Below are 13,932 nucleotides of genomic sequence, written 5' to 3' on the forward strand. Positions count from 1 at the left end.
GGGGCTCTGAAAGGCAAGTTTATCTACCTTTAAAATTGGGCCTGATCCTGGCATCGTATCCAGAGGTCCTCCCCATTAGCTTATCCAGGAAATCCGAGGGTGACATAGACTTGGGTGCGGAACGGGCCGCTTCAGCCTCCTTAGAAGCAGCAAGGCTAAGAAAGGAGAGAGAAAGCAGAGGGTTAATGACGGCCCTTTCTCACACTGTGATCAGATCCCAGTCTTGCTCAGCCCCTGTCGCTTAGCCAGCCATAAGAGCCACTAGAGAAATAGGTGATAGGAGTCCTTAATGAGGTAAGGCCCACGCTACCTTGTTTACCCAGCCTAAGTATTAGCCAGCGTGGGGTCCTGGCAGGCAGCCGAGTGTCTGATTGATGCTGAGAAGCTGCTGACTCTTTTAAGACTGTATCTCTAAGGTTTAGGGCAATCACAGTTGGCTGCTGGTTTCCCTGGGAGAGGAGATTGAAGGGTTAACCTCCCACTAGGTCCAGCCCTGTGCTTTGGGTGCCTGTACTTTCATAGGTCCGTGCAACAGTGCAGCCAGAAAGAATGTTAGAGATCAAATAGTCCAGCCTTTCCCCAAAGTTTCTCTTCAGAATCAGTTACTGATTTTCTAAAAAAAGATGCCAAAGTCAAATGCATTTGGGAACACAAATTGAATCAGGCGTCTTTACCTCGGGTCTTCTCAGAACCTGCAGCAAGTCTAGATCCTGTACTTATGGGACTATCTCATATACTTTCAAAATTGCTCAGCTGGGGGCTTCCCTGGTGGCGCAGTGGTTGAGAGTCCGCCTGCCGATGCAGGGGACATGGGTTCATGCCCTGGTCCGGGAAGATCCCACATGCCGCGGAGCGGCTGCGCCCGTGAACCATGGCCGCTGAGCCTGCGTGTCCGGAGACTGTGCTCCGCAACGGGAGAGGCCACAACAGTGAGAGGTCAGCGTACAGCAAAAAAAAAAAAAAAAAAAAAAAAAAAATGCTCAGTTGGGAAAACTGAGGCACAGCTAGTGAAGGAACTGACATAGGTCCCAGAGTCAGTCAGTGGCAGCTAACCTCAGTGTATCAAGAGTTGGGGGATTTGAAATCCGACTGCCGGGGATGCTACACGTTGTTTCTGTCACCAACCCCCCCCAACAAAGTAGTTATAGGTCTTCATTCGTGCCACAGTAAGAATTATTGATATCTAAGAACAGCGGCCCTTCCCCTGCCACACTCTCAGAGGCATGCAGATTCTTAGAACCGTCAAGACTGGAAACTTAAGGGTTGAGGATCAATTATTTCTCAGTTGCTTTGGGCAACTGAGCTTCCCTGTCTTGAAATTATACCCAGGAGATAGCTGGAAGCTAGTGCAGCCCCGCTGTGCGTGCTTTAGGGCTGGTACGTTGGAGGAAGTGCATGTATAGAGATGCCTGTGTGTGTCGCATAAAATGAGAGCTTCTGTCACCTAGCCAAGCAGGACGTCGTGTCCCTCAAGGGTTTGTACTGCCTGTCTTGTTCTTTGCCTCAGTTCCTTTTCTGATCTCAGAGTTGTAACTGTTTAAGTGATCCCCTCTAATGGGTGGCTCTCAAATCTCTCTCTCCACCCTGGCCTCTCCCTTAAGCCCCCTTTCTTCATTTGCAAACGCCTGGGGGCGGGGGGGGGCGCGTGTCTATCTCGATGTCCTGCCAGGCCTCAAGTTCATTCCAAACCAAATGCCGCAGCTTTCGTCCCAAACTTGTTTCTCCAGACCACAGATGCCCAGGTGGCACCGACGTCATCTTCCCATTCTCTAGGACTAGACGCTTCAGAGCCGTCTAGTCTCTGTGTCCCCTCTCCTCTCGCGTCCCCTCACTCACGGGGGCCTTTCCTGTCTTGCACATGTTATGGCCATGCTACCTTGTCAGGTAGTTACTTGTGTTTGTGTTCCAAGACCAGCAATCGTGGTGGTTGTATTTATTGTTTGTTTATTTAATCTCCTACTGTGTCTACCACAGTGTGTCTCCCACATAACGTGCTCAGTGATTGCACAGTGAATGAACGAATGAACGATAGGCTACTTTAATTAATCAGATGTCCTGGTTAGTAGAAGTATTCATATATATACATACATGGACTAACAATTTTAAAATAATTAGACCATTATACCCACTAATGAAAAATAGTGAAAATAATCTGTTATTCCTCTGAAGGTTCAGAGGTATTCCAGGATGATTTAGACACTCATGCTTAGTAATCTGAACATTCCTTATTTATATCCTGAAGGGCTCGTTTTGATGAACAGAATGAGGGACAAATGCATTATCCTGTTTCTGTAGGTGTGAATATGGATATTTGTGAGTTTGTGTGATGTGGGTAGGTTTCTAGGTGTGATGTGTGTGCACGTTATGTGAATAAATGGATGGATGTGTATGAATGTGTGTGGGGACTAGAGCATGCATGGGGGCATCTGTGGATGTACAGTGGATTGTGTTACAGAGATTCAGATATGCAAAAATGTGAAGACCTGTGTCCCTGTCAAAATATGTTGTTAAACGTGGTGTTTAGTGTGGGCATTTTTGTGTGTACATGTGGCATGTATGTGGACATGGGGTATAGAGTGTGAAAGTGTCAAATGCTTTCGTGGCTGTATGTATGCGGTGGGTATATTATGTTTGTGTTATTGAAACGTACTGTCACATGTAATGGAGAATACTTCAAAAAGAGTGGAAAGAACAGGTGATTTGGAATCAATCCTGTCTCAGTCATTTACTAGCTGTGTGACCATGCGAAAATTACCTAGCCTCTCTGAACTTTGGTTGCCTGATATGTTAAAGAAGTTTTGCACAAGTAGTAACTGAGATAGCACAGGTAAAAAACACCAAGGATGGTTCGCCGTGTGTGCGTGTGTGTGTGTGTGTGTGTGTGTGTAGCAGTTGAGATTCAGGCTGGAGATTCTTCTGGTCTCACTGCTGCTCTCAGCTGCACCATAGTCCCCACATGATGGGGAAGTCCTGCCAGATGCCTTCCGTGGCCCACAGTTGGTACCACAGTCCCAGCCTTTTCTCCTTTCAGCACCACACCCATGGCTGCTATGTGGCTCTGGTGTGGCAAAGGGGACCACAGGCACGCAACTCCTGGTTTATGACTTTGCTGCTGCTATGATTCACTTCTCAAACCACTCTAGGAGTGGCAGTTATGAAGCTTTCATAAACTCCTATTCTCTCTAAGCCCCTCCTCTCAGATAATAAGATGTGGGAACGTGGTACTTCCTCCCAGCAATTACTACAGCACAGCCATCTCTGGCCTTTAGGCCTCTTTAATAAGCCTGAATCCCATTAGGCAGTACAGTGAGAGAATGAATTCACCCCAAATTATCTGCTGCCATTTGCTATTAGCAAAATATGCCATTTAATATATGAATACTCCACAAATCTGAAGCGTCATCTGGTTATTCTAGCTCACACATCTGCAGCAAGGTGTTTACAGTCTGGTCACCTGGCCATTGCCTCTCTAACAACCCTTGCATGGGGAGCTGAATTGGTGGGAATGGAGACTCTGAGAGGTTAAGTAACTGGCCTCAGGTCACACAGCACTCTAATGAAAGGATTAGAACTCAAATTTTCACGTTCTGCCTCATCCAAATGCTACAATGTATAGGAAAAAACTTTTATAACCTGTGAAGGGTATAGATCATGATAGTAGCTATTATGACTACTTGTTTGTGAAGCTCGTCGTGTTGTTATCCAAGAAAATCAAAACACGTATCCGACTGCCGGCAATCCCGACATACACAACTCTAATTTTCCCACATTTAAAAATGGGGAAGAAGTAGTTGTGACTTGTCGAACGGTCCTGTGTTTTGTCAGGTGATTCACAGCAGAATTCTTGGAAATTTTGAGATTCTCTAGTCTAGCCTCTCCCATGTAACGTGGACCAGTGGTTTCTTGGATATCATCACGTTCACAATTTTCGCCCTGTTTCTGTACCACTTCTACTGTTAGTCACTTAAAAGTTTTCATTGAATTGTCTCACTTCTTTAAAAAAAAAAAGAAACTTACTTCACTCTTCACAAACGAAAAACCAGTATTACTTGCCATAATAGAGGACAGCCATAACAGTGAGTACAGTGAAAACCAAACAGAAAGAGAAGTGTTTAAAAATCCTAGTTATATACTGTTGCTGGCTGAAGTCCCGAACCCGAGGCCTCCCCTCAGTTCCAGAGAAAGATCAGCTAGTGTAAGAAAGGTGTTAGAGCATAGTCACACGTAACTGAGACTTTTCTTCCCGAGATAATGAGAAGCACTGAAATAATCCTTCTACGTTATTACGTGTTGAACGACCTAAAATCAGCCCCCCATCCCTTACTGCCCTAGTCCAAAATTTCTCTGATTCTTTTTCAGATAAATCCTCCCTTTGAATGTCAAAATAGCCATGCCTTTCCACTTGATGATCATTGTACATTTCTGGCTATATTTAGACAGCACATTTTGCACAGAATTATTTCCAGGGCCCTCTCAAGTAAATCTATGCTTTGCGCCTTTGTGCAGAGAAAATATGCATCCAGGGGCCCTTTGTGCACATTTGGAGCCACTGCCTGTGGTGAGCTGAAGACTTTGCTTATAGACAGTAAAGTACTGGACAGGGAAGCTGGGAATGAGTCCGAGAAATGAAACACGTGATTGTTCGGATTTGCTGACCCTATAAAAGTATTTGGAAATGATGCAAATTGTTTCAGGGATTACTGAAATGTCATGTGGTGAATCAGACTTGGTTTAGACAGATTTGATTACTAATCATTTTCAGAAGGACCGTAAGGTCTCCCGGGACCAAGCATTCTGTCCCTCGCTGAGAGGGCTTATGGGGATGGCTGCACTGACTGGACAGAGCCTTGAACTGTCTGTCGCCTTTTAGTGGGGGCATTTGTCACACTAGGAGACTTTGGCACTTAAAGGACCATCAGCTTTCACTCCTAATGACAGAGACTGTGGAAGAGTCCAGGGGCCGGTTCCACAGTGGCACTGGAGGCAAGGTGACACAGATGAGGGGGAGCTTCGAGACCTTTGGTGAATCACTTCCCTTTCCAGCTTTCAGTTTCCCAAGCTATGAAATGAGGGGATTAGAATAATCTCTAAGAGTCCTTCTGGCTCTAAACCATCCTTCTAGTAACCGTTAATATTCCCTCTCTTGTTTTTTTTCTTCTTTATGCATCTGGTCTGGGGACCTGAATTTGTCTGGACCCCTTTGGGGGAGTATGATTGTGTTCGTGTCTTGCTTCCTCTCCACGCAGTCTCCACATTTCTCTCCAGTGGAACAGCTCATTTCTCAGGGATTTGCTGGAAGACCGGCCAGATCAATGCTCAGATTCTCATTCTCTAGTTGCAGCATCGTTTGGAAATAGGGAATCAATATGCAGCTGTCAATCTGAATTTCAAATGAGCTGGGGTTGGCAGTGAGGCTGGGGAGAAACGGTTTCAGTTAGACCCTTCATGACACCACGCACCCGAGTTCACCATGGGCAGAGAAGTCAGGAGGTCAGGGGTGGGAACAAGGGAGGAAGGACGAAGTGAGGGGCAGAAGAGGGACTCCGAGGCTGAGCATAGCCAAGGGAGGGGTGCATAGGGCTGGGGGAGGGAGTCGGAGGTGCAGAGTGAGAAGAGAAGGGAGGTAGGAAGGAGAGAGGAAGAGGCAAGTGGAGGTGTCTGAGGTGTGGCCAGTACTATAACCGAGGAAGTCTGTGAGCACAGAGGACGGGCACCCAACTGCACTTGGCGGGAGTGGGGTGGTCTCCAAGAAGCTTTGTGGCGAAAGTGGCTTTTACAGTAAAGTATGAAGGTTGGGTATGGAGAGTGTTTTGAGTAGAAGGAACAGCATGTATAAAGTCTAGAGGTGAGTGAGGACTTGGAGAATTAAGAGAAGTTTAGTGTGCATGTGAGGAAGTGAAGGGGGAGTGAAGGAGAGAGAGAAAAAGGGCAAAGATGAGAGATGAGGATGGAACACTGAGTCTGCAAGGTTGGGAGTAACCAGGGTTTGACCCCCTGTTCTATGTCCTTATGGTGCACCTGAAAGTTAATGAAGATTGTACCTCCTCAGTGCCTTTACAGGAAGAATAATCCATCTGGATTTCTCAGCTGTTCTCTGGTTAAATTGACTTGTGGCCTGGCCAAGCTTGGGAAATGCACTCTCCAAAGACACCTCCAAATGGTGGGTGTCCAACTTGGTTTCCAGGCAGTATGTCCTCTGACTTGGGCCAGAACATCCCCTTTGCCTTGGCAGGGAGGTAATCTAATGAGCTGGTTTTTATTCCGTGCAGAAAGTATTGTACCAAGTCAACTAGTTGGATGTTGTTTGAAGGTCTCTTCTTCCATGAGCATTTACTTAAGACACAATTTCACTGTGGAATAGAGGGAAAAACATGAAGTTTGGGCTGGGAAACGGGGATATAGTCTCGGCTCTGTATCTAACTTTCTCTCTGGTCATGGGCTAATTCTTTTTCTTTTCTCAGATGGTTCCCAGTTTCTTCATCTGTGAAATGGAAGTTTTGGATTAGATCAGGCATGGTAAACAGTTTTACTTTGAATGATTGCTCAGAGCTGGGTTCTGGGGCCTGGCCCAGCTGGGAAGGGTAGCAGGACGGATTATCAGTCTCTGTCAAGGGCCTAGATTGTGGAGTGGAGGGCTCCTCTGATCTCCAGGGGTCCTCTTGCTCTACAGTCCTCTCATCCTTTAAATTTATTACACACCCACTATCTGAATAAGGCACTGTGGAGGAGAGGCAGATCAATGTGTCACTGCCCACAGACGAGGCCCTCTGTGTGGACCGGGTTTGTGTCTGTCTCATTCAGTGCCTGACAGGTAGTAGCAATCAATGATCAAGTCTTCTTTTTTTCTTGGCCGTGCAGTGAGGCTTGTGGCATTTTAGTTCCCCGACCAGGGACTGAACCCAGGCCCTCAGCAGTGAGAGTGCGGAGTCCTAACCCCTGGACCGCCAGGGAATTCCCAATGATCATTTGTTGATGAATAGCTTTTGTCCTCTTGTTGTTTATAGTTCAGCAGATAGACTAGGCTAGGCACATCTAAACAATTATAAGAGGTTGCCACCTAGCCTAGGGACATAATTAGAGTGCCATAGTGCTTCAGAGGAGGAAGGTAGTATTTGGGGGCCGGTGGGGACAGGAATCAGAATTTTTCTGAGTTTTATGAATTTTTGCCCCTGTGCACTTTTGGAAAGACCTGACATTTGTCAATGTCCACGTTGTGTATTTTGGGGGAGAAAGCTTTCTTCTGCCTGTAGGCTGTCCTTGGAAAGGAATGGAGAGATGGTGGGAGGGCTGGGTGTCCTAGACTCCTGGGAAGGAGTGGAGTTGGGTGAGGCTGGCACTCTCTGACCTTATGGGCTGAACCAGTTTCCTGTCCATGGCTCTGACACCGGGGGCTTGGGCCTTGCTGGTCACTGTCAGCTTTGCCTGGGTTGCATCCTCAGGTCAACAGCTGGCTTCCCCTGGCCAGCTGTGCAATTCTGATTCTATTTGATTGCAGTAAGGGGCTTAGGCTGGCCTGGGAGTGCTTGACATTTTATTAGTCTCACTTCATGATCTGCTAAGCACCCCTGGGAGCAGAATGTCACAGTTGGCATGCCCTGAGCCCACTTCTCCCCAAGGCCTTATGAAACAAGACACCCTTCTCCCTTCCTGTCCCACCTCCTACAGCTGTATCTGCCTCTTTTAAGGAACTGTTATCTGGGTAAGAAGCACAAGTATTTGAACATGACTCTCTGCAGTAAGATAAAATCTTGGATCTTTGGAGCTGAAAGGAACCTTGAGATTCCATCTTGTTCTTCCCCTGTCCCTAGGGAAGTCTGATTCTCTAGGGATGTCTCGTATTCCTTATCGTTGTCTCCAGAGTGTTCTTCTCCATAGCCTTCCCTCCACAAACAGAGAGGCATGGACATATATACACTACCAAACGTAAGGTAGATAGCTAGTGGGAAGCAGCCGCATAGCACAGGGAGATAAGCTCGGTGCTTTGTGACCGCCTGGAGGGGTGGGATAGGGAGGGTGGGAGGGAGGGAGACACAAGAGGGAAGAGATATGGGAACATATGTATATGTATAACTGATTCACTTTGTTACAAAGCAGAAACTAATACACCATTGTAAAGCAATTATACCCCAATAAAGATGTTAAAAAACAAACCAAAAAACTATTGCTAAAAAAAAAAAAAAAGTATTCCCATGAACTAGGGTGAGACGAATGAGGCTCCTGGCAAAATTTAAGGAGGCGCTCACTCTCAGGGTTGTGTACATTCCAGCCCTGCACCTGCGGAGACCTGAGAGTGAGCGCCTCCTTAAACTTTGTGCCCTGGGTGCCTCACTTGCTTCACCCCAGCCCTGGTCCTCCTAGAGCATCATAGCTCTTTAAACCCAGTCTATCTAGGGTAGAGTTTCCTGTAGATAATCAAGTGTGTTCTGGAGAGGGAGTGTCTACCACTCACAGCATCTCATTTTATTTTCAGAAAGCTTCATTTTAATTTTTCTTGTCCAGTGGCAAAAGACAACATTACATATTTTATCACAGTTTATCCTTTCAACAACCTGAGAGGTAGGGATGTCTGTCTCCGTTTTACAGATAAGCAAATTAAGGCTTAAGGAACATGTGGCTTGATTGTGTAACTCTGGCATACTGCACTGCATTTGCTTAAACTATGTCGATGTTTTCTCTTTTCTCACTTCCCTTCTTCTTACCCCCTGTGCATGTTTCAAGGCTGGAATCATGGCAGCCCTTGGTGTTTTCTGGTTCAAGCTCAACCTTCAGCTCTCTAACCTTCCTTTCCCCCAAATTGGGGCAATCATGTGTTATGTAGACAAGACCCCGAGAGCATGACTTAGGCAAGCTTCTTCTGTGTGGTTTTCATGAAGTACAGAGCCTGGCGCATGGTCAGGGCTCAGTAAATACTTGTTCAATGGATGATTATACACCTGGCACTTCAGAGGAGTGGAATTTAGCTGTGCGGGTACTTGGGATCAATGATGTGATTTGACTGGAGTCAAAAAGCCCTGAACTCTGGCCCTGATAGCTTTACTCAGTCCCTGGGGAAAACCCTGATGTCCTCTGGGAAAATCCAAGGCAAGAAAGTAGAAGAAACCATCCCATTTTCTTTTAGGAGCATCTACGGCCCTCCCACAGAATGACTCGGATCAGCGTCCAAGGTCAGGCCTATGTCTGTGCATCTCTCCTCCCTTAGGTCACTAATTATAATTCTGCAACAGCCATCGCACTTTGCCCTGACTGTCCCTGTGTATCTCACTTAGGGAAGTTTTCCTGTGCCTCTGACCTTCAGTGTCATTCTGCAATCTGGTTCCATGGTTAAAGAATTCTTGGTTTAGGGCTGTGGGCATCAAGTAGCCTCCCAGATGAGTTACAATGAGAGGAATTCGGGGCTGGCGGGGGGGGGGGGGGGGGGGGGCGGGGATTCTTCAGAGGCTTGAGTGCTGAAGGACAGGCCTATGGGGCTTGCTCTGCCTGAGTCTAAGCTCTTATCAGGCCTTGGGGAATCAGCGTGCATCCCACAAGTCGGACAGGAGAGCAAATGGCTCTCATTACCTTCAATGCAGTTTTCTTTTTAATCAGATAAATCTCCCTGGAAAAGTATGTCTTTGCAGAGAATGGAGCTCAGGGATTCTAGACAAAAAGTTTTGGGAAAAAATATTGCATTGATCAGCAGGTAATGGTCATTTTGTTGCAAAGACCCAGGAGTGTAAATATTGAGGAGAAATAGTAATATGATAAAAATAGATAAAGCTGTGATATTAGCTAATGATAGTAATAGCTACTACTCACTAAGTACTTACTATGTGCTGGGTCCTTTACATATGTTACTGTATTTAATCTTCTCAACAATCCTATGATGATGACAGCATTACCTCCTTTTTGTGGATGGGGAAACTGATGCTTGCATTTTCGGAAATTTAGCTGAGGTCGTATAGCTTATAAGTGTCAGAGCCCAACAGTCTGCTGGTCTCTAAAGCCCACACTACTCTGTTGACTCTCCCAAATGATGGAGGTTTGCAGAGTCCCTCTGAGGAGCTGCTCTTGTTTATAATAGAAATGTTTGTATGATTCTTTGGAACTATGAGTGAGAACTCGTGGAGCTCTGGGAATTGGAAATTATGGATTGAGAAGAATATGTTATTTGTGTGAAAGCGTGATCCCTTTCACACAAATAACACTTTCGGTTTACTTGGTGCTTCCAATTCATTTGATCCCCATGCCACCCCCATGACAGCATCTCCATGTACAGGTGATGACATTGAGGACCAACCGAAAGGTTAAGAGACCTTCTCAGAGTCTCAGATGGCAGAGACCTAACATGACCAGGGTCTGGGGCATCTTCTGCTTGACTATTTGGCCAGTTCCAAAAGACGGGGAGGGGATGGATAAACCCCTTCTTGACTATTTATTAAATTGTCACTCAGAATTTCTCTGTAGTCAACTTGTCTTTCATTTTATTTTTCTCTGTCTCAGTTCACCTATCTTTAAAATACCACCTGCCTTTATCAACTGCGGGTGTCATTTGAATGGCAAAAGGCCATGGTGCTTAAAGATGCTGTGGGAATAAATTCTTTCCCTTAGGCCAGTGAAATTTTTCATTCACTAGGTACGTTGAGATAATCATGTCGTTTGAGATGGCATTAATTTATTACTTCACTTATTTACTTATTTATCTCAAATAATTAGGAAGTGCCTACTGTATGTCAGAGACTGTGCTAGGTGACTGAGCAGAATATAAATAATAAAAATATAACAGCCCTTATTGAGTGGTTATAAAGTACCAGGCCTTACACAAAGAGCTTTGTCTGCAATATTTAATCCTGAATATAATGCTTTGGGTTGGATATCGATACCCCCATTTTACTCATGAGGAAATTGAGGTTCATAGAGGTTAAATAACCTATCTAGGTACACCTGACCCCAGAGTCTTCTCTTAAAAGTATCTCAGTAATAGATATGCCATAGCCTTTGTTTTCCAAGAACTCCCAAATTAATAGAGAGAGTGTGAAGACAAATAAGTACTTGAATATCTGAGCCTATTAGAAAAATATATCACTTCTCCGTCCGAGATCTATACTAGTTCAAACTTATAGCGGAAAATAAGCCAAGGTGCAATGAACCCATAGGAAATGCATCAGCAAAAGGGATCTGTTTGTCCCAGAGAAAAAAGAGGTTTTCATAAGGGTGAAGCTTGGACGTGTGTGGTCTTCAAGCATCCAGGAGACTGTGATTCAAAGGAGGCTGTTGAGAAAATAATAAATAATCTTCACTGGGCACTGAGGAAGAAATGACCTTAACTTGTAGAAAAAGCAACTTGGATTAAAATCTGCATCTGCCTTTAATAAACTGAGTGACTGACCTTCAGAAAGAGAATACTTTACTGTGAGTGGAGAGGATTTAGTTGAAGTGGGTATTTGTATGTAAATACAGAGTTTTACAGAAGCTCCGGGGCTCTAATAACTCTCTAAATAGCCCTCCTTGATTCCCCTGTATCCTCTAAGATAAAGAGCTGCAGCTATGCTCAGCGGGGTGGAACTTCTTTGTCTCACTCAGCAGGTTCCAACATCTTGGGGAAGAAGTGGGAAGAAGAGTCATAGAATTATGGGACCGGCACATCTTGTGCATTAAGAAAAGATGTTTTTTGAGCACCTGCTATAAATTAAAGACTGTATATTACGGCTCTGCAATGTCAGTAGGGACGATCATCTTGGTTTATAGATGAGGAAATTGACTCAGGGATTAACTAACAATGATAGCAATGGCTACCAATGATCAAACGCTTTCTGGGTGCCATGCAACAGTGCTAAGAACTTTCCCATACATGCTTTCTAATCCACCCAACCACTCTATGAGGTGGATACCATTTTCTTCTCTAGTTTTCACTTGAGGAAACCGAGGCTTGGAAAGTTTAAATGACATAATCAAGGTAATTTGGTGGCTGAGTTGATATATCAATCTAATTGAGGGGGAATTTTGCCATATGTTTTGGAGCAGCTTTTCAAATGTGCTAATACAGCTCACTCAACTTTAATATATGCATTGTTTCAAGTTCCTGCTCCTCTGTGGTTTAGTATAAGCTCCTATAAGGAATATTTACTGAGGAGTGTTGAGGAGAAGACGTGTCAGTGAAGCCTGTGGGACTCAATGAGCTGAAAGCAAGGTAGGTGTATGATGAGGGAAGGACAAGGTGCCGTGGCTAGTGTCCCTTCCTGATTTTAGGAGGAAGGAGGGCTAATGGTGAAAGGATGGCAAGGGTCATTACTGAGACTTCTTTTCCTTCTGGGATTTCCTTCCTTTCTACCCTGTACCTTCAGGATCCTCCAGCAGGGTCACCTCCCTGTAGGTCATAGGAGGACAAAACGGGGGGCCCAAATTCCACTGCCCTCTGTTTCTTGTTGCACGGCTCAGAGGCAAATGGGACAAGCTGTGGCTGTAGAGTCAGAAGTCTTAGCTTTGGCTACTACCTCTTTCGATTCTTTCTTCTGTGATTGTGAGCATGTCCTTTAGTATATTGAAGCATCACTTTCCTCATCTATACAGTGTAGATCCCTCCTATCCTAACTTATAAATCACTATTTGAAATTATGTGGGACTTCCCTGGTGGTCCAGTGGTTAAGAATTCACACTTGCACTGCAGAGGGCGCGGGTTCGATCCCTGGTCGGGGGACTAAGTTCCCACATGATGTGCGGTATGGCCAAGGCGGGGGGGGGAAAGAAATCATGTTGAAGAGAGCATAAGATACTACACAAATAAGAACTCATTTCTGGATTGAAACAGGAGCATGGTCCAGGGTTAAGCACACGAATTCTGCCAGGCTCTGCTGTTTACTAGCTGGTGGCTTCGGACAAGTTACTTATCCTGTCCGTCTTTGTTTCTGCATCTGTAAAATGGGTAGTAGTTGTTGCTGCTCACAGGTTGTGGTACAGAATAAATAATTCTTCTGCAGTGTTTCTTTGGTGCCTGGAACATTGTAAATGTTCAATACAATTTTTATTGATTCAGATTTTCATTGGTTGATCTAAGCTCTATGACAGGGAATGAATATATGAACTTCCAGAGGCTTCTTTGCATTTTATGCTTGAATCTACAAGGACCACCCACACTCACATCTAGAGGAGTACCACAACACTTTCTGGTAATTCTCCTGCTCTGTTCTTAGTAATTTATCGCTGAAGTAGTAAATTAATAGAATTACTTTGACATTTCAATCAATAGGATTAAGATGATCTGATGATAACGGAGTAGTAATTCCTGCCGCACAGATGGAAACTGTCCAGTGGCAAAAACTGTTCTTCACAAGCTGGCTGGCAGCCCTCAGAGCAGATTCTTTCAATCCTTTAAAAAATAACATTTTCCTCTGATGCTAAAAGCAATGAACACGCATTGGAAAAATACAATGCGGTTCAAAGAAAAAAAAAAAAAACCCACCTGGAAATCCCATTATCTAGATACCTACTGTTAACATATTAGTAAATTTCCTCTAGTTTTTTTTTTTTCCTCTATAGATTATAATCAGTTTTGTTTCCTGGTTTTTTACTGAAGATTCTAAGGAGAATTTTGTTTTCTCTTGTTATTACACCTTTAGAAACACGATTTTAGATGACTGCGTATTTCAGTGTGTGGCTGTATTAGCATTCATTTAGCCACCCGTCTTTGACGGCCATTTATATTATTTCCATTTTTTTTTTTTTTTTTTTTGCGGTACGCGGGCCTCTCACTGTTGTGGCCTCTCCCGTTGCGGAGCACAGGCTCCGGACGCGTAGGCTCAGCGGCCATGGCTCATGGGCCCAGCCGCTCCGCGGCATGTGGGATCTTCCCGGACCGGGGCACGAACCCGCGTCCCCTGCATCGGCAGGCGGACTCTCAACCGCTGCGCCACCAGGGAAGCCCCTATTTCCAATTTTAAGCTATTATAATCTATGATG

At 45.0% G+C, this 13,932-nt stretch overlaps 1 protein-coding gene across 1 annotated transcript in view; it reads right to left on the reverse strand.

Annotated features, from left to right (window-relative positions):
* Window positions 1-13,932, reverse strand: part of GLRA1 (glycine receptor alpha 1) — an 84,124-nt gene that overhangs the window by 49,021 nt on the left and 21,171 nt on the right. The window contains exon 2 of the mRNA XM_060295485.1: window positions 28-155. Within this exon, the coding sequence (XP_060151468.1) occupies window positions 28-155 (128 nt within the window). The remainder of the gene's footprint in view (window positions 1-27; window positions 156-13,932) is intronic.

Source organism: Globicephala melas, chromosome 3 (assembly GCF_963455315.2).
Source record: "Globicephala melas chromosome 3, mGloMel1.2, whole genome shotgun sequence".
NCBI lineage: Eukaryota > Metazoa > Chordata > Mammalia > Artiodactyla > Delphinidae > Globicephala > Globicephala melas.